This window comes from Protobothrops mucrosquamatus, unplaced genomic scaffold (assembly GCF_001527695.2).
Source record: "Protobothrops mucrosquamatus isolate PMUCROS unplaced genomic scaffold, P.Mucros_1.0 scaffold26, whole genome shotgun sequence".
NCBI classification, from domain to species: domain Eukaryota; kingdom Metazoa; phylum Chordata; class Lepidosauria; order Squamata; family Viperidae; genus Protobothrops; species Protobothrops mucrosquamatus.
The window spans coordinates 206,574-227,034 of record NW_015386411.1 but is presented as its reverse complement, the minus strand read 5'-3'; the positions used below and the strand labels follow the sequence as shown (position 1 = coordinate 227,034).

Below are 20,461 nucleotides of genomic sequence, written 5' to 3'. Positions count from 1 at the left end.
AATTGGCTTACTTTCACATGGCATCTTTATGGTTTCCTTTATGAACATCTAGTACAATGGTGGCGAACTTATGGCATGAGTGCCAGAGGCGGCACTCGGTGCCCTCTCTGTGAGCACGCGTGCCGTTGCCCCAGCCCCACCTCCCCCCATGGCCCCCTCACCAGCAGCCCCCCGGAGAGTTGTCTCCAGGCGCGGCCTGCGTGGAGCAGTGCAGCCAAGGACATGGCAGCCTGGCAGCAGGGACAAGAGTCTGCCCTCATGCCCTGTCGCGCATAGATGATGCTCCGGGGCACGGGCGGAGGACGGGGTCGCCATGGCGTTGCAGGACTGCCTGGGCGATCTGTGGTGGGCTGTGGAGGCGGGTGGCCCTGCATGTAGGCGGGGGCAGGGCAGAGCGGTGGTGGAGTGGGTGGGCTGGGGGATGGAACGGGGGTGGGCCAGGACGGGACAGTTTTTGGGCACTCGGTCTCTAAAAGGTTCGCCATCACTGATCTAGTACATTGCACTGCATGAGTGAATCTGTTTAGGAGTTCCTGTAAACTATATTGCAAATGTTTTGCCACTGTTCAGTAAATCCTCCTCCCTGCCACATGAGTGGAAAAATCAAAGCTAAAGTTTTTGGTTGGTCTTCTCAGGATATTTTTTTCAATATGTCTGTGCTTTTCTCTCTAACAGATTATTTTTCTCAATCCAAATATCCCCAGACAATGAGCTTTTCAGAACCTGCATTTAAACTGTGCCAAAGTAACAATAAGCAAAGAACTACACTTATTTTCTTGCAGTTAAGCATCTACCCATAGCCAAACATTCTCTGGCAATATTAGTAGTTATTCAAAGACTTAGCGATGCACATGCCTTTAATAACAGGCTCTGTATTACATATGTTTGTATTATGCTATGACCATAATAAAGATCTGATAGATTGATATGTGTGTTAATAGCATATATGATGGCAGATAAGCTTAGAAACCAAATCATTTAAATAATTAAAATCCTGGCAAATTGGGAGTTACTGATATAGAAAGGATGAGGATCTTTATTCTCCTTCTTGTCTCATTCTCAATTCTGTCCATTAAGTATGAGTTTCAAAAATTCTCTTAACTGAGTTCTATTTCTTTCATACATTTATGTTATGTTGGAATAATCAGATGAGTAGACCATGTGGAAATTGCTATCTTCTTTCCTGTTTTCCAGCACTTAGGAACAATGAAGATAAGTGAGCTTTCCCAGTTTGAGGGGTCATATGATGTCCTTTGTGATGATGTCATAAGAACTAAGGTAACAATGAAAGAAATTCTGGAAGTTTGAATTTGTGCACTGTCTAGCAACCACTTTCAATTTGTGAGCTCTTCAACAAACCTTAAGAAGGTACCGTCTGTTTTACAATTAGTATAAGAAGCTTTTTGGTTAAAACTATCAACTGGAGGTTTCCCTTTAAGAGGAAATAGAACTTAGATCCTGAATTCTGCTGTACTCAGAACAAAAGGGAATATTCTTCCCATACATGTTGATAATTCCAACATTTATGCTGAGATCTTTCTAAAGACAGTGGAGTAGAAGCACAAGAGGTGAAATGACAGAAGTTGGGGATGACTGTTTTTTCTATGTTCATTCAACCTGTGCGAAGGTAAATACTGCATAATTTATAATGGATTGCATCTATTACATTGTCATGTGCCACCCAGTTTTCCCAATTGTAAAAAGTGCCAGGAAGACTGTTGCAGGCACAGTCAAATTCTTCTTCTTCTTTTTTTATTAAAAGTCATTTGCAATTACTTTCACTGTATATATAGTTCATTTTTATGTGTGCCATTGTATACACAGAAAAGTGACAATAAAGGTTATCTTATCTCATTTCATTTCATCTCATCTCATCTCATCTTATCAAACTGCAGCCTGAATTACCTTGGAATGAATGACCATTGGAGATTTTTCAATAATAATTCTATGGCACATCAAAAGGAATTTGAAATTCCTTCAGCAATCAGTAGTATTTCAGATTGAGCCATGGCTGCAGCAACTTTCCTTTATTCTTCCAAAGTTACATCTACATTCCACAGATTTCTCTTAAATTCTCAATCTAATCTATTTCCCTCTATCTGCTTCTCACATGTTTAAATCTGCCAATAATTTCCATGTTTTTCTTTTTCCCCCTTTTTAAGCCTGCAAATTCTTTTATATTTAATCTTCATGAATGACATATTTATTCAGAATTCTAAAAATTGATGCCTGCATAATTTATTTCCCAAGGATATTAACAAATTTCAGTATACATTTATAATACCCCCTTTCACTCTAAATAGAAAAAAATCGACATTTCTATGACCTTTTCTTAGATTTATAACTACCATTCTCTCTCTCTCACACACACACACACACACATTTGGTGGTATATAAATAAACAATTCTACTGTTCGAGTCAATTTCTAGGACTTAGTATATGATCCTAGATTTACCCAGTGAGATAAATAAGTTTATAAACTGCTGTTCTAAGACCACAGATTATGTATTAATTATTTCCAGTATAGGTGGGCTCTTTTGATTGTTTTGAACACAGGATAATTTTCTGGTTTATATGTCTAAGTAGGGTAACACAGGTAAGGAGTGGGGTACGATGCAGCAGTAAAAAAGAAATAAAGTAAAAAATACTGATAAACACTTCAGGAGAGTTTTAGCAATCAGAAAGAGAGATGTATCCCAGTACTCATGGAAGATGTGAAAATGCAGCATTCAGATTGGATTACAAGAAAGTAAAAAAATGTTATCTGAAATGGGAAAATATTGCTGTCATTCTGGAAAACAGTGATAACATTATTTAAAGAATCAGAAGCCTCTGCTTTGGACTGTTGTCCTCTGTTATCTTTTTGACACTCCCAGAAGTACCCACTTCAAACCATTCAAAAGAAATCCCCAGTTACATGGAAGCCATTTTCCACCAGTAGTTCTCACTGTGAAACAAACTTTCCTGGACAATTAACAACTGTCAGCAGAAGCAATATATAGTCCTTTCTTAACAGAGACTTCCGAAATGCAAAAATCTGCACCAAGGACCCCTCATGCCCTCTATTTTATTTATTTATTTATATCCTGTCTTTATTATTTTGATAAATAATTTGACATAGTTCACATCCCTAACACTTCTTCCTCCTCCTTTCCCCACAACAACAACAATCCTGTGAATTGAGTTGAATTCAGAGAGAGAGTGACTGGCCAAAAATCACTTAGCCAGCTTTTGTGTCTAAGGCAGGACTAGAATTCACAGTCTTCTGGTTTCTAGCCTTAACCATTAGACCAAACTCTCCATAAGTGCTCATGAAGACAGATTATCTGTTTCAGAAGAAAGATCTGGATATGAAATAGGTATTAAACAATATTCAAAGTTTCCTTGTTGTAGGACCTAATCCAAAAATTTCTCATACCCAATTCCTCAAATTGTCCTCTGAAATCATATCATCATGTTGATAGTTCTATGTTATTCTCACCACCTCTAAATTTGAAGGGCGAGGAGCTAATTTTGTGCTTGATCCTAGATTCCTAAAATATTTTTTCTACTTATTTGCTTGCTTTGAAATCTATAGCATGCTATATAGCAATAAAGTAACTCATCTTGCTGTTAATGAAGTTCAGTGTATCTTCTAGTTATTATCCATGATGGAACTTCTGGTTATTACTTAATTTTATTCAGTTCACTTGAGTGAACATTGTATAGTAGCTGAGCTTACTTGACAATATCTAAATTAATTTGTAGATTCTCTGGGATTTCTATTTATATTTTTGCCAGAGTAACAAAATCATAATGCCAAACTAAAGTAAATGGCTTGCGATCTAGATAGGCTAAGGTCTGCCTTCTTCCACATGTTTATTCAGACTTTACAACTGACATTGTCATCTATCCTGCTTTCTAAAATTAGATGGATATGATTGGAGAAAGATGTTGTATAAAGATGAAATCTGATTATTGATTGTCCTGCTTGATTCAAATCCAGTGTTTTCCAACACTAAATCAACTCTTTAGTTCCACAGGTATTAGAATGGATTTTTTTTTGAGAAATTGTATTAGTTCTGCTGACTTTTTTTCTGATTTTGTTTTACTGGTCTTCTGTTATTTTAAAAAGAGTTGTTTCAGTTGTTTTGTAACCTGAAAAAGTATTTAAAATATTTAAACAGAGAAAATGCTATGTAGCCAAATTTTCAAACCTCTCTTTTTTCTATATCCAGGGATCAAAGTGCAGGTTCCGTCACTGTGAAAAAGCCATTGGCAGTGATATTGTGTGCTCATTATGGAGAGAGGGAAAATGTTCCCATCAACTTTGCAAATTTAGACACATGGAAATACAGGTAGTTGTGATGCAAATATATTAATGGAAGAAAAATAGACACTGGCTTTCCTGTTTTAACATTTTCATCAATATACCCAGTGCTATAAGAAGGTTCTATAGCAGTACTCACTGGACCTAGATTGTTCTTTAAGTGAAACATTTTTGGATGTGGTTGAAATTTTAATATGCAGTTGTTTAGTGTGAAATATAAAACAGTCCTTCCCCACAGTGAAGACTCTCTGTGCAGCAACTATAGCACTTATAATAAACAAGAATCCTAATTGTTGTTTGATTCCTATTTGATGCCAATCAAATCTTTAGATTTGAAAGTAATCCAAACAATTTCAGCAAAATCACATAGTATATAGCAGTGGGGATCAAACTGCAAATGTTAAAATGCAAAGTCTTTTTTTTAATGCTTTGTTCCATTTCTATTCTTTATAGTTTAGATTATGAATTGCAGAATTTCCTTCCTGACAATTTCTATTGAATCATTAAATATGGAACCATCCATGTTTTCTTCTATAGCAAAAATACAACAGCATCTCATGCTTCTGGGAAACACAGCCTTTAGGCTGTGTGAGGATCAGTTGTGTCTTCCATCACAGGAAACCTCGTAATATTAATGGACTTTTTTTGCCCCCTAGTAATGGTGAGTATCTTTTCCATATTCTAGGAACTGAAATGAAGTCAATTACATGTGTTTCACTTCTATATTATTAATGAGCAACATCCTACAAGTAATTAGTTTTTATGTATTGAATCAAAGTTCTTATTCATAATCTGATTAGAATGGGGTCAATCTTTGTTTTTAAGGCTGTTCTCACAGCATATTATTATTAATATAATAATACAGTGCCCCTTAAAACTGTTAAGAATTTTGCAGATAACAGTATTAAAGTTAATGGGAACCAACACTTTGTTAAATCTGGAATTCACTTCTCTATGTTCAGACTTTTTGAACTATCCATCCATCTGTCTGTCTGTCTATGATTTGAATTTATACGGCCACTCAATAACTGTAAAAATAAAGCACATACCAATAGAATAATATATGTATATTCAGAACCTAAGATAAACAACTCAACTACAACAAATCAAGACAATCATTGCATGGGTTCTTTCACATACATAATTCCTCAAGTTCAGCGATACTTTTTTGTATTTAAGCCATTATAGAAGGCCAGCATGGTCTGTATCAATCTAATCTTGGTAGAGCGGTTTAGAATCATTTCTGTGATGTGCTTCCCTTCTGGGAGAGAAGAAATGTTTTAGTGGACCAATTAAATGGCCTAAAGCAGTGATGGCGAACCTTTTAGAGACCGAATGCCCAAAAACCGCCCTGCCCGCCCCCTGCCCCGCCCACCTGCAAGGCCACTCACCACCTCCATGGCCTACTGCAGATCGCCCAGGCGGCCTTGCAGTGCCATGGCAGCCACGCCCTACGCCCTCACTCCACAGCATCATCTGCACGTGATGGGGAGCAAGGGCGGAATCTTGTCCCTGCTGCCCAGCTGCCATGTCCTTGGCTGCGCTGCTCGCACGGCCGTGCCTGGGGAAGACTCTCCTCTGGGAGGGCTGCTGGGGAGGAGGGGGCTGTGGGGGAGGCAGGGCTGGGGCAATGGCGTGCGTGCCCACAGAGAGGGCTCCGAGTGCCGCCTCTGGCACGTGTGCCATAGGTTCGCCACCACTGACCTAAAGCAAGATAGTTCATCGTTACTGATTGGGTTCCTATCAGTTTCCTATTTACTGCCTCTTTTGACAGTAATCGCATTTTATTAGAAACATGGTTTGTTTGTACTGGTGGAGATGGATAGCTATAGCTAATCAATATTTTACTGTAGTTTGGCAGTGTAATGTTTCAAGGATCATTGCTACCTCCTCCCTCCAGGAAAATGAAGTTAACACTAATACAGCATGGTCTTCATTTTGTTCGCCTGATGTAATTTGGCTTTAGCATCCACTTCCAAATATTGTGTTGAGCCCTGGACTGTGTTTCCAAGGGATGCCAGTTATGTGATCAGAAAGGATATCAAAGTTGTCTGTTTTTTGTTTAATTCCAGAGGAAATCTCCTCCTAGAAAATTTCTTCTATGTATCTTCTGAATTGCCACAAGTTTGTGCTGATTGGTGAATGAAATTAGGGGAGGCCTACATCTTGATAAACCCTTAGATACAATGGTTAGAATATAAGACTAAGTTCAACAGCAACTCACATTCAGCTAAGTAAAGTTGAATTGTCTTGATTGAATGTAATTATATATTAGATTGGGGTCTTGGGCATCTTAGGCTCTAAACCTGGACACATTTATAGGGCTTCAAATTCATCTGAAATCTCTGTAATTTCTGCAAAGGTATGTTTAATTCCAGGAGACATCTTACTTACTTTTAACATTTGGCATTCTTTTGTGAGTGTACTTGATGCAATTTAAACAGTCCTTTTAAATGAAGCAGTTATCCTTGGGAGTTTTGATATAGTTGCCTATTTATAATAAAGAGTGAATATCAATTGGTTTCACTGTCATTTTATTACTACTACTGATATTTTAAAATCAGTGCTTCCCAAACCTGAGTAAATTACCCCAAATTGGGTAAAAGTGTTTTTTCTTTCGAGACATAAAATTGATGTAAAGATTGTCATGTGTGCTAAAATATATTTGAAAATCTCTGTTCCTATCAAAAGGAAAATCATTGAAATTACCAATGGTAATCTGTCCAAATGACTTAAATTTTGTTCAATGAATACTGTTTGTATAATACAGGTAGTCCTCAATTTATGGCCATTTGTTCAGTGACTGTTTGAAGTTATAACATTACTGAAGGAATTGTGATAGGTCCTCAAAGTTCTGTAAGACTTTCTGATCTGTGATTTTGAGTAATGAAGAAAAAAGTTTGAGAAGCACTTATTTGATTCATGCCCATCAACCAGGGTTCTAGGATACTTAAACTAATTTTGCCTGCTCTGGTACAGTTCTCCAAACTTTTATGCAGAAAAACAGTTGTTATATTCCAAGAAGAATTTTTTGTCGTATTAGGTTGTCTGGAACAGTACTTTTATATTCTATAATGCCTGCCTGAAATAATTATTGCAAAGATACGTTAAGTATTCAGCACTCTTTCCTGTATAATATTCAGAGAAAGTGGGCTTGAGAGGCAATATGAATAACTGATGTACTGCATAATGCAGGAACTTCTTGTTTGCCTTTTTAAAAAATGGTATACATGTTTATAAAATGTTGAAAAGATAAATGTTGCATTTTATGGCAATACTAAAAGTATGGTTCCAATATAATGTTATTTTCTGTATGGAAAAAAATAACATGAGGAAAAGTTGTGCTTTAATAAAAAAGGCAATTGAATATTAGAAGAAAGATCTACATATGGAATATGTCATAAATCTCTTCTGCAAATTGCATGAGAGGTGGTTTTTTTTAACTATTATTCTCAGTGGAATCTATGTGAACTGTGTTTTAGAAAGAAAAGTCATTTCCTCCATGCTAGCTTTAGCTAGGTAGAAAAATGGCGGAGAAGAAAATCCCCTGCCTAAATAAAGCATGTTAAGATTACAATAAAGGCAAAAGATTTAGGATTTTCCAGAGTTGTAGAAGCTTAAGAAAAGGAAAGATTTGATGCATATATTAATTGTGTGCAAACATTTCAGGAAACTGATTGCAAAATAGTGCCATATTTACTTGATGAGAAGTGTTGTGTCCTGAGCCTGCAGAAGCAGGCTCGGGACGCTGCAAGAGTCCCGGCATTGCAAAAGCTGCCCGGGACCAGACTGAGCGGCGCCAGCCTTGCGCGCATGCGCAAGGCGGGAAAAAGAGTGCCTGCTATTGGTTGTTGTTGCCCGGGGATCCGGGAGTATAAAAGGAGGCCTGCGTGCCTCTGCTCTTGTTGGTTGGTTGTTGTGACTGAGAGAGAATAAAGATCTGTTCTGTAACATGAATTGCCTCCTTCGCCATTTATCTAAGGACTTAACAAGAAGAGTCTCATGTTTTGATTAGGGAGAGGGTGTTACATTGCTTTCCCTAGGACTAAGAGTTCCCTTCTAAGGATGTACTTGCAGGTTAACCTACTAAGGATGTGGGAATTTAGATTTGGTGTTGTAATTCTTTCCCTTTGCTGTCTCTTTATGCCTTCTTTTTGCCTCATCTCCACACTGTTAATTTAGTTCCTACCTTTAGTTTCCTACTAAAGATAGTCCTCAACTTACAGCCATTCATTTAATGACTGTTCGAAGTTACAATAACACTGAAAAAATTGACTTACGATTGTTTGTCACAGTTACAACCATTGCAGCATCTCCATAGTCATGTATTCAGAATGTGGAAGCTTGACAACAGGTTCCTATTTATGATGGTTGCAGTGTTCTGGGATCATGTGATCACCTTTTGCAACCTTCTGACAAGCAAATCAACGTGGAAGCCAGATTCACTTAATAACTGTGTACTAACTTAACAACTGCAGTCTATCACTTAACAACTGTGGCAAGAAAGGTTGTAAAATGGGACAAAACTCACTTAACTGTCTCACTTGGCAACAAAAATTTTGGGCTCAATTGTGATCATAAGTCAAGGGACTACCTGTACTCCCTTCTCTCATACCACCTACATCCTGGTTCTTTAGACCCCCTCCTCCTCTTCCATATGTTTCTTCCTTTGTTTTTGTCTCTTCTCAAAAGAAGGAATTCAGGTTTCTGTGATTCTATGGGTGATCATGTATTGTGTATGTAAAAAGCAGCTTATATGAAGATAGGAACTCAATTAATTTTGAAGATGTGCTTTACAGGCAATATATTTTAATTATTAGTTATTTTTTGGGTTCTAGCTCTGCTCTTTTTTTTTTTTTTGCTACGGAACTGTTTTTTTCACAGATATGTTTTTCTGCTATAGTTGTAACTAATTGTATGATTTATTTATTTATTTTGGCTCTAGTAGTTTTACTTGTGAACCACCAAATGTCATTGGGAGGCCAGCAGCCTACAAATTTAATACATAAATAATTGAGCTGTTAAAGTTGTCAAATTTATGACATGGCTTGAAATATTAGAGAATATTATGATGCTGATGAAAAACTAATTTTGTGACCAATGTCTGCATTTATAAGCTTTGCAGCATCTCTCTCTCTCTCTCTCCCTCTCTCTCTCTCTCTCTGTTATGCATTCATTATTAAAGTCAGTTTATTTTATTTACTTATTTATTTATTTTCTGTAGCTGTCTATCAACTTAGTGACTCTGGGCAGGTATGCCTTGTTCTGCAGAATTAGTATGCATTGTCCTGTGCCTGAGGCACAGGATAGATTGCCTAAAGAAGTAATCTCTTCCTCAGATGCTTTTCTCCACAGAACAATGTTTCTCTAAAAAGCGCTAACCACAAGTTAACAAGCTTAGCTCTCTAGTCTTAATAAGTTGATTAGAACCCTCAGGCTGACTGGTACCGCTGCCTGACAATCAGAAGACCCTAATCAGGTTCTCACTAAAGGCTGTTGTTTGTTTCCTAAGCAGCTCACAGCTCACATCCGCAAGTGGGCTAGACAAACAATGCATTCCTTTTTATATATATTCCCACTGTATGCTTGCTTATTCTCTTGCAGTTCCTTTCTCTTCAGAGAATGTATTTCTTTAAAAAAATATTCTTTTCTTGCTAATTATCCCAGGACTGGGGTGAATACTCCAAGGGACAAGAGAGTGGGGAACAAGATTTGCCCTTCCATCTGGCTTCCTCATGAGTTGAGTTCTGGAAACCCAATTGGGCTCATTCAGCTATTTGCGAGTATATTTTTCTGATGCTGTAAGAAAAGGAAAGCCAGTGTAAAATCATAAGCACAGTGTGGTCACATGATTTTCACTTAGGGACCACTTAACAATTGAGTTGCTGGAACCAAATGTGGTTGCTAAATAAGGACTATCCTTACAAGTCATTTAATTATTATATTTTATGCTACTATAATCATTTGGTTGCATTTTGTCTGCATGTATATCTATTTTTGTCGGCTCCAAAGGAAGATCAGAACTGGAGGCAATTAATGTTTTGATGGTTGATTATAGAGAAATTATAGGGTTGAATGGGAAATTGAAAAATATTTCAAGAAGACAAAGTCAACCCAGGAGCTAAGCTGGACTCAAAGGTGTTTTTATATTTTACATTATGTTTATGAGTATATAATTTGAGAATTGCTTTTAGCTAAAAACAGGAATTCTAAATTTATAAATGAGGAATCTGGCCATTGCATAGGATTTTTGCATGCATGGGTGAGTTTGGTTTACTCCTTTTTTATGAATTTAAGATCATCTTAAATTCAGGACTGTTTTCCTTTCAGACAAAGAAATAATTGACCACTAAGGCAATAGACCTTTTACTCCTTACAATATTAATAATATGGCTTTGTTCATTTAGTTGGGGGCTTTATCATGGATCTAGTCATTATGAGTTATAAACCATGGATTATAGATTAGTACAATATATGATTAGTCAGAACATAGTTGAAAGCCAATGCTTAGCAGGATCTTTCATTTTATGTTGCCCTTTTGCAATATGCAATTAATTTTGTATACTTTGGGGAGTGAATAGCATCTTTAAAAAGACATTTCCTTCAAGGCATGTTTTTCTTTCAGAGTTTATTTTCTTTGCTGTTGCCATAAACATATCACACAATAAATTTCACTGAAGCCAGTTAGAATAATATGTATTAACTGTCTGGAACACTTAATGAACCAAGGCTGAAATCCTACAGGTGCTTAATAGAAAGTTATTCCAACTGAACATGTAAAAAGTTTCTCCTATGTCATTGTGAATAGGATTACATAATATTAAGTTAATCAATTTATTTATTTGGTTAATGGTTCAGGTGATCAAATACATTCTAAATATAATTATCAAATGTTGTTTTGACTTTTGTGAGTGAGTCTGCTAAACACTTCAAAGTCTCAATTCAAAAGTTTTATACTGAATTTAAAGTTACTTCCAATAGATTCTACATTGCAAGGGGAAGTTCAGGAAGGAATTTTGCATGCTGCTCAAAATCAAGATTCCACAAAAGGTCAGGAGAATTCATTAAGGCCTATTCATCCTCCACTTATTATTACTATCAATCTTGAGGATGAAGAAGAGGAAGAACAAGAAGAAAAATGTAAATATTTTTCAGACATTCATGTTTATCTACATGCTGTCTTTTAGAAAGAGATGAAAACTGAACCCCAACCTGAATATTCTTGTCTTTCTTTTTCTTTGCTTACCTATATGCATCTAAAATATTGCCTACTGTTAAGTGTGGAGATATAGTTTAAAAAGGAGATGAATTATCTTCTTAAAAAATTGGATAAATGGGTTTAGAATGTCTGCTTCATCTGTAAATCCAAACTTTGAGAAATAAAAGCTTATTATATATACTCCATGTAGAATAGAATATGGTTTCTCAAATGCTTCCAAACCCTTTAAAAGGAGTTCAATTCTGGGGCACAATATTAGAAAGGAAGAGAGAAGATAACTTAGAATGGAACTCAGAATGAAGCATTCTGAAAGAACTCCCCAAGTGCTCTCTGAAGGGTTGCATAAGGATTTTTCTGTTATTATTGTTTTATATTTTGTGAGCGGCTCAGTGGCCTAGAAGTGGAGTTCTCACCTCACATTCAGGAGGCTGTGAGTTCAATCCTAGGTGGCGGCAGATATTTCTCTCTCTGGGCGCAATGAGTAATTGTCTGCTGTGAACTCATAGGTGTCAGGAAGGGCATCTGGCCAGTAAAGGCTCAACTCCATTCAGTCACCCGATTTCGATGCAAGGAAGTACAGGGTCGTTAAAAGAAAAAAAGTTTTATATTTTGTCCAGAGTCCCCAGGAAAATTTATCCTTTTTTTTTTACTTTGAACTTTCTTTTGTCATCTTGTCCCATTAATCCAAATTTGGCCCTCTTTTACTAGCCTTCAGAGACTTATTCAACTGATGGACAGAATCTCAAGACCTTTTACATATTCTCTCCAACATTCTGTTGAGATGGAAAGACTAAGAAGGAAGAGAAAGCATAGAAAGCATAGATTCTGGAATTATTTCCAAGTTCTTCTCAGCAATGGCCATTAAGAAGATCTCTGTGTTCTTCCATGTAACAAAATAACATGGTACATGCATGTGCTTTTGCTTTCCACTTGCATTGTGCCTTTGTTTCTATGTGTGCTCTGGAAAGCTTAGGGCCGGTTGCATACAATCTGTTTTGGGACATGTGACTCAGAGAATGGGGCCTAGAATGGGACAGTTAGTAACATACCAGCCCAATGTATATCTCCTTCTCCATAGGAGCAGATTTTTCTCACTTGAGGGATTTTTTTTCTGGAATATTTTCCTCTGCAACTTTGGCTAGATGTGGCCCTTTTTCGAACTCATAAATTCAGTACTTGCCCCACAGTAAAATGTCCTGAGCCTCTTTACCTATTTTTTCCCTATGTCCAGTTGGAAGGAAAGAATGAAAGTGGAGAATAGGAATTCTTTAGAAAAAAATAATCTAGCTTTTCCTTTTAAAACAATTCTGTTCAGTCAATAAAAGAAAGATTTTATTTTGTATTATAAATATAAATGCAATTCAGATTTTATTTATATGGCACAAGAAAAAGCCAGGAAAGAATTTTATTAGAAATAACTTTTAAAATTGCTCCATACAGATGCATCTTATTTATTGTCAAAGACACCAGAAGATATAGAAGAAGAAAAGGCAATAAAGGAAATGTGCTATAAATCTGGTAAGAATCTTATTGTTATATCAGCTAAGAACATTGGTGCATTTTTTTTAGCTGATATAACAACTGCATTTTTTTCTTTTGTCTTTTTGTGGATGAAACAGGAGAATATTATAGAATTCAGACTTCTCAGGAAAATCATTTAACAAAAAATTCTTCAGTGCTGGAGAATGAGCTCATTAAACCTATGGAAACATGCAGAGAATTACAAGAAGGCAAGGAATAGAACAGCTGAAGTTTTTAATTTTGAAACTTAAATGTTTTATCTTTTTAAAGATAAGAAATATTCATTGTTAAAAATCTTGATTAACATTATTTAGAGATAGAATCCAAGTTCAGTTTCTGGAGTTGCCAACTAAAAGTGCCAAAAGATGTCACAATGGGGAATTTGCCAGTTAGCTGCGTAGAAACCTGTGTTAAGTATAGAAACCTGCTGCTAGTCAGAGTTGAAAATATTGGGTTGTGCCAAGAGTGTAACTTATTTCAGCTTAAGGGCTATAGCAGGCTTTGCACAGCAAAGGGCTGATTTATTTTTTTTATTTTTATTTTTTTTGTGGAGGAGAGGATTAGAGACTGGGGATTTGAAAAGTGATTTGGAGCCTCCTGTCTATTAGGCTTGGGACCTTCTGACTATTGGGTTCTAGAGGCCAGGAAAGGGGACTTGATAGTCAACATGTTTTAATGTTCCAATTCTGAATTACATGAATAAATAATATGATCTCATGTAAGACAGCTTCCTATGTATCGTTGTATGTAAAAAAGAAATACAACATAGTCTTTTTGTTTGTCCGGTTAAAGTATATTGAATATTTAGATGGGTTGATGCAAAGTTATATTAGTCCTATTACAATTTACTATAATATGTGAACCTAACCTTACTCCAAGTTCAATTGAGCATTATGCAATTAGTTACGTAGAGAAAAGTGCTACGATGGCTTTTTAAAGTATTAAAAACACTTTGCATTATGATTATGTTCATTTTTTTCAGATATTTCAGTCATGGAATTAGGTAAAATATTATTCATTAGTCATATTTTACTAATTGTTCCTAAGAAAATTCATCTGAGTATAGAAAAAAAATGATAAGTAGAACTCAGTAATTCATACTTATGATCCCCATATTGCCAGTAGGTGGGGTCTAAAGCTTATAGAACAGTAGCTAATGCTATGATAATAGCTGTCTCTACAGAAAACTATTCCTATTACATGCAAATTTTCTCTTTCACCATTCTAGGTGATGGTGTTGCTGTTCCATCAAAGTTTAACATTATAGAAAGGCAAACAAAAATAACAGCCTCAGTAGACAGTTGCTCTAAATCTGAACTTAGTACCTTTGAAAATGGAGGTAATTATTTAAAATACAATTTCTACATTTAAATTCTTATAACTGACAATGAAATAAGTGTGCAGAAACCTGCATTCAGATACACACCCACACACATACACACACACAAGCTACCTAGTTTGCAGAAACTGCGCTCAGTCTTTTTTCATTTTCCAATTTAATGAAGCAATGCCATCTGTCTTTATTTAATTTTATTTAAAGATGTTTTGGGATTGTTTGCAAGCTACATTTACCTTCTCAGGCTGCAATTTTTGCACCTTTTCTCTATTGAAACCACCAACAATAGAGACAAAGAGGGAGAAGGAGAGGGAGAGAGATTTGGGATTTGAATCAACATATTATAAAATCACCTGCACTGTTGTTCCTGAATAGAGATGTGGCAGGTTTCAGAACAACAGAAACGGATTCTCCATCAGAACAAGCAAGATAATATTGGGTGGCAGGTTGGGAGAAGCTGCTGAATAGATCTTTGAGAAATAAGAGCCCCCAGAAAGGATATTGGTGTAATCATCTGTAAGAAAAAAAGAATATGGAGATGAAGAGTGTCCATTCAATTATTTTCAAGCAATTGAGTTCTCATGTGCTTTGTATGGAGTCAGTAACTACAATACTGCGGTGTTATTTCCCAGACAAACAATACAGTTATAAAAGAAACTTTAGCTCCTTTCAGATGCAATGCCCCAAATGTCTAATATGTGAGCATTCCTGATAAGCTTCATGTCACTTCTTGTTCTTGCTTTTGGATGTCAGCCCTTTGTAAACCTTCACTGTGGTTGTTTGTAAAGAGAAGGCTACATAAAGTATACAGCTGTATGTACATTGGCTTCCTTATAAGCCAAGTTCCTGCTTTATTAGGACAACTTTATGTTATTCTATTGTTCTTATATGATGATTAGATTTACATCCTCCCTTTATTTCTGTATAACTCAAAGCAGTGCACATAATGTTCCCACCTCTTATTTTACCCAAAAGAAAAACCTTGTGAGGTGGGTTGTTTCCTCCCTGTAGGCAATTCTTCTGAATTTACAATTGCAGCAAAGAAGTAGCATCATTTGAGTGATGGTGGCAAATGACACTTAACTAGTGGCTGTATGCTGAGCATTTTAGGTGCAGTATCAACTGACTATGGCTATTGATTCCAAAATGTTCCAACCTCTTCCTTTCATTTTAGATGAGGCATGTGTTTATAGTTTGTTTAAAATTAGCAGAAGGTCTTTAAAAGGAAACAATAAAACATCTCCTTACAGGTTTGCAATATCAGCACAATGATTCAAGCACATGGAAGAGTTATTGCCATTTGGGCTTTGCATAGGATCCATTCATGGTCATACTATTGAACTACATTTAATTTTGCTAGTTTAAACAACTTTGTTTCATGTGCATATTTTGCCATTCATTGCTTTTCCATTTAAAGGGGAAAATGCAGACATCTTGAATACTTTTTGTTTATTTATTTCTTTTGTATGTTTCTTGTTATTGTTACATTTTCCCTGATAATTCTGTGATATACCTGTTTCTCTGTAGGAGGTGATTGTTACTTGTCACAAAGAAATATATTTGTTGAAGGGATACAAAACAAAATGTTCAATGGAGAGAAACAATTTACCATGCTAAAGTGTTTAAACGTTAAAGGTATTCAGAACTCATGTCTCATGTTTCTTTTTCTCAATGGGAAAATTAATGTGTGTACTTTCTTAAAACATTCTGGCAAGGGCTTTTACTAAAATATATCCCATAGAAATTGCTAAGTTTAGAAGTATTGAAAAAAAGGTTAGATCCCACTCAAAAAGGTGATTTTGAGCCATGTATTGCTTTTGTGATGCCATAATTGGGGAACCATCTTGATATATTCTCATGCTGGTGGCATTGTGTCACTGGATGAGGATATGACACTTCCAGGGAAGGAATGCTCTTTCAGAATGGCAATCATTACTGTATTGTTCTTTAAAAACACTTCTGCACTAATATTGGAGGGGATTTTTGACAAGCTTCTCTTACAGTTCGTGGTAGTTTATCATAGTACTGTACTAGTATGATTAGGTTTAACTAATTACTGTATGTGCTATCAAATCAACCCTATAGATAGACCTCCAGGTTGATCTGTCTCCAGCCAGGCCCTTCAGATCTTCCAATTGTGCCCCATTTTAAGAATATTGTAGAATAAGCCCCAAATAAGGCTAACTTAGCTAAGACACAAATATAAATTTTGTTTTATCCAACTTGCATCATCATTAGCTCACTATAATCCCTGGTCACTTGTGTGCTAATATTAAGGAAAATGGAAACTGCTTCTGCTTTTGTTTGCTCCAGCCACTGCTCATATACTTGGGTGAAATATATAAAAATGCTAAAGAAAAGTAACAATTGAACTACTATTATAATAGCAATAAAATTGGAGAGCTCTAAAGATTGACAGTAAGTCCTCTGTTCAATATTGATTTGAGCAAGTGCTTAGTTATACTGACTTCTAGATGCCTTTGTCTATTTGGAAGGAAATATGTATGCTTATTAGCCATTGAGTAGAACAATTAATGGGTAGATATATATCTTTTTTTATATTTGCAGCTATTAGCAATGATTTGACCTTGCTCCAGGCTGAACTGTTTTTGTCAGTTTAAGAACATTCAGACTCTGCTAGGAATTTTTGTAATTGTAGGTCATTTTATTTGCCAGTTTGGCAACTGGAACTGAATAGCAATAGTCAAAACAACCACTAAGACAATACCTATAAATAAAAAATATGCAGTAATGTTGATGCTATAAATATCAGAGCATTATATCTCTTGGAAGAGTGTTTAAAGATTGTTAAAATTATGAATAGAATTCTTGGATCATGAACTAACATGGGAACAGAGGCCGCAAATAATCCTGATTCAGAGTGTGCCAAGCCACATAAGCCAAACCATAATTTCTTTGAAGCTTAATACGTTGCATAAGCCTACTAGAGTGGTTTATTTACCAAATCATGTAAAACAATGGCTTAGTGGAGTGGGTAGATCTATCTATTGGCTTCCTTACTAATCATCACTCTAGAACAACACAATCCTGACTTTTTTTTAGCTACCAGCCATACAGAAAGCATCAAGAAGCATCATTTTAAGGGAGTAAAGAAAAAGAAATGGCTATCTGAGGACTCCAAAAATCTGCCTACCCCTTTGACAGCAAAAGGTATTTCAGAGGAACTGTTTGAATCATTTCAAATAGCATGGTCTGCCCTATTTTACTATTTTCCATCATCAGCTATAAGATGGAGCTCTCTATTAAGACCCAGTGTTTAATTCATTTTTTTGTATGAGCGATGGACAATTTATAGTCCTCCACAAAGTGCTGATCTGTTGTAGGTTCATGGATGACTAAATTGGAATGCATTTCCCATCCTTGCAATATATGTTGAACCCCAAGTAGCTTCTTACATGTTGGGGGAAAATATTGATTGTTTTATTATCTCTTGCAGCAATGCATACTTCAAACTCTAAAAGTAAAGGGAATTGCCAACAAAATGATCAAATCAAGAATGCTGAGAATGCCTCTTATGTTCCTCCTCAGAGAGCCAACGGGAGAAGTATTTCCTTGAGTGCTCCAATGGCTGGAAGGTCACAAAATCTCACCTATGCTAAAATTGGGGTAGCCAAAGAATCCAAAATGAATTTATCTACAGGTGAGCATTTAGCTTCATAAGATCTCTTTCTGAAATGACTGTCAGTTTTTTTTCTAATGAGATGGTATGCTAATTAAATAATAGTATTGTTTCATTAGTAATCGTCTTATCTTCTGTCTGTTGTTTTGTACATGAATTTGAAACAATGACCTTTAAATTTTATTAACTGCATAAATTGTTTTTGGAACTAATTTTGAGAAAGATTTATCTAAAATAATTTAAGTAAATTGTTACTTAAATGAATATGATTCCACTTTTTATACAATGTCTCTGCAATTAAGTTTTTGCAATGAGGAATGAGGTTACAAGAAACTGGTCATTTAAAAATTCTGCTGTTATGTTAATTTTCTATTAAAAATGCCTAACTGTAAGTGCTGTTCACTGAAGTATATTTACTAAGAAGGCAAACTGTAGCAGTCATTACTATTTTTTAATATTGTTTGTGATTATTTTGAAATCTCACTTTACATTAATATGTCATTAATTCTATTTCTTGCTCTAGTTATTATGATTTGTGTCTAAATGTTAGTATATGAAATATTTGCCCCAATCCTTAGTGCACGGGTGTCAAACTCACCACATCATGTGATGTGTCGCGACATATCGCGACTTTTTTTGCATTGCTGGAGCTGGGGTGGGCGCGGCCTCCGTATGATGCAACCGGCCTACGGGCCAGCAGTTTGACACCCCTGCCTTAGTGTATCATGTAAATGCAACAGTTGTGGTTTGCAAACTATGGCCTGTGGCTTAGTTCACAAGCCAGGATTAAATAAATTAGAGATAACTTAAACTCAGCTGCAAAATTCTTTCCTCTTCTTTAGTTCATGTAGAGATGTTGAGAATTTTCATTGATGTTAATCATCTTTTTTCTAGAAATAAAAGAATACAGGGAAAGTTTCAGTTCAGATTTATCACCTCTTGCCTTGTTATTAAATATTTATTTTCATAATGTAATTTTAATCTTAATTCTATCATGCTTCTAATCTCCCTGTTCATTTTGTTACTTCATTTACTAGTTTTATTTTTTTATCTTTTAAAAAAAAATCAAAAATGGCAAATAACATTTAAAAGGAAAAAAATATGTAGATAGCATAAAGGATTAGTAATAGAGGACTGGGATAATTCAGACTAATTATAACATACTCTACTATCGTCACTTCCAGGAAAAATAAAATAAAATGTTACATTTCCTCTGTAGCAGTCCATAACACCAAAATTGAATCTTATTATGAGCTTTTAGAGGTTTATATTCTGTAATTCTCAGCAATATCATCCCTTCTGAGAAGTGTCTTCCTAAAGCTGGTAGTTTTATCTTGTACAAACTAGAAAAATATACTCCATGTTGTTTAAGATATTTTGATATTTATAGAAATCGTTATTTCACTTTGTTAAATATTTGCTCCAAATATTATTAATAAAATTCAAACCAAACTTTTCTGAGGAAGATATTTTATTGTTTGAAGAAGATTTTCAAATAGTTTTTGTTGCATTCATACTTTATATCACAATTTTGTTTTAATGTTGTAATACCCTTTATATTAAATTTAATACTTGTTATTTTGTACACTGAAATGTAGCAATTTCTTAATAAACATTTTCAATGCTACAGATTTATTTTTCTAATATTTTATGCTACATCTGGTTTATTTGTTGTGCTTTTTTGTTCAATCTCAGTGCAGTAGCACAACATGCTTTACATTTTTTTCACACTTAATGAATTTTATTTATACACCATATTTTAAAATGTGCCTTCCTATATATTTTTCAAGAAAGCTAATACTGAAGGCCATACTAGAGAATTATTACTTGGCATCCTTGAAATCCTGGCAAGTGCTTGGTTCCAATTAGAATAAAGCTTCCATGATATTTTGAATACTGTAGTTGGTTTGGGTCACTGCTGGGAAAGAAATTTTTATTTGATTTGAACTCTCATGAACAATTGCTGATTTAAAACACCCGTATTTAAAAATGGAAGAACTTTTTTTAAAAAAAATAAAATGGGCAAAAAGTGTGTTACTCTTTTTTTTTATATATATATATAAAATTTTTTATTATTTTGAATTAAACAACAAATACAAATGATGCATCTACAAACACCACAAAAGAAAAAAGATTTTTACTCAAAATATTTCCGAATACTCCCGGCAGTCCCCGCCTTGCCTCCACCCTTATCCACTTTCCCTCTCTTTCCTCCCCCTAACCCCACAACCTCTCTTCATTCCTCCTACCACTCTACATCCCTTTCGCCTTCTAACCACCACATCGAGTGCAATTTGGGGAACCTGCCGGGAATATCCTCTTATTATTACAATTCCATTATATACTTATAATTATTTACTACATCAATTTATAATTTCCCCTTAAACCCCTCCCCTCCCCGACTTCCCAGAACTAAAACAGGATTCAACACCTCA

At 35.5% G+C, this 20,461-nt stretch overlaps 1 protein-coding gene across 1 annotated transcript in view; it reads left to right on the top strand.

Annotated features, from left to right (window-relative positions):
- Positions 1 to 20,461, top strand: part of CUNH12orf50 (chromosome unknown C12orf50 homolog) — a 26,181-nt gene that overhangs the window by 2,536 nt on the left and 3,184 nt on the right. Inside the window, exons 2-11 of the mRNA XM_029283143.1 lie at positions 1,195 to 1,278; positions 4,219 to 4,338; positions 4,848 to 4,971; positions 11,292 to 11,450; positions 12,970 to 13,047; positions 13,149 to 13,259; positions 14,279 to 14,389; positions 15,914 to 16,021; positions 17,450 to 17,557; positions 17,844 to 18,047. Coding sequence (XP_029138976.1) covers positions 1,207 to 1,278; positions 4,219 to 4,338; positions 4,848 to 4,971; positions 11,292 to 11,450; positions 12,970 to 13,047; positions 13,149 to 13,259; positions 14,279 to 14,389; positions 15,914 to 16,021; positions 17,450 to 17,557; positions 17,844 to 18,047 — 1,195 coding nt within the window. The 5' untranslated portion in view covers positions 1,195 to 1,206. The remainder of the gene's footprint in view (positions 1 to 1,194; positions 1,279 to 4,218; positions 4,339 to 4,847; positions 4,972 to 11,291; positions 11,451 to 12,969; positions 13,048 to 13,148; positions 13,260 to 14,278; positions 14,390 to 15,913; positions 16,022 to 17,449; positions 17,558 to 17,843; positions 18,048 to 20,461) is intronic.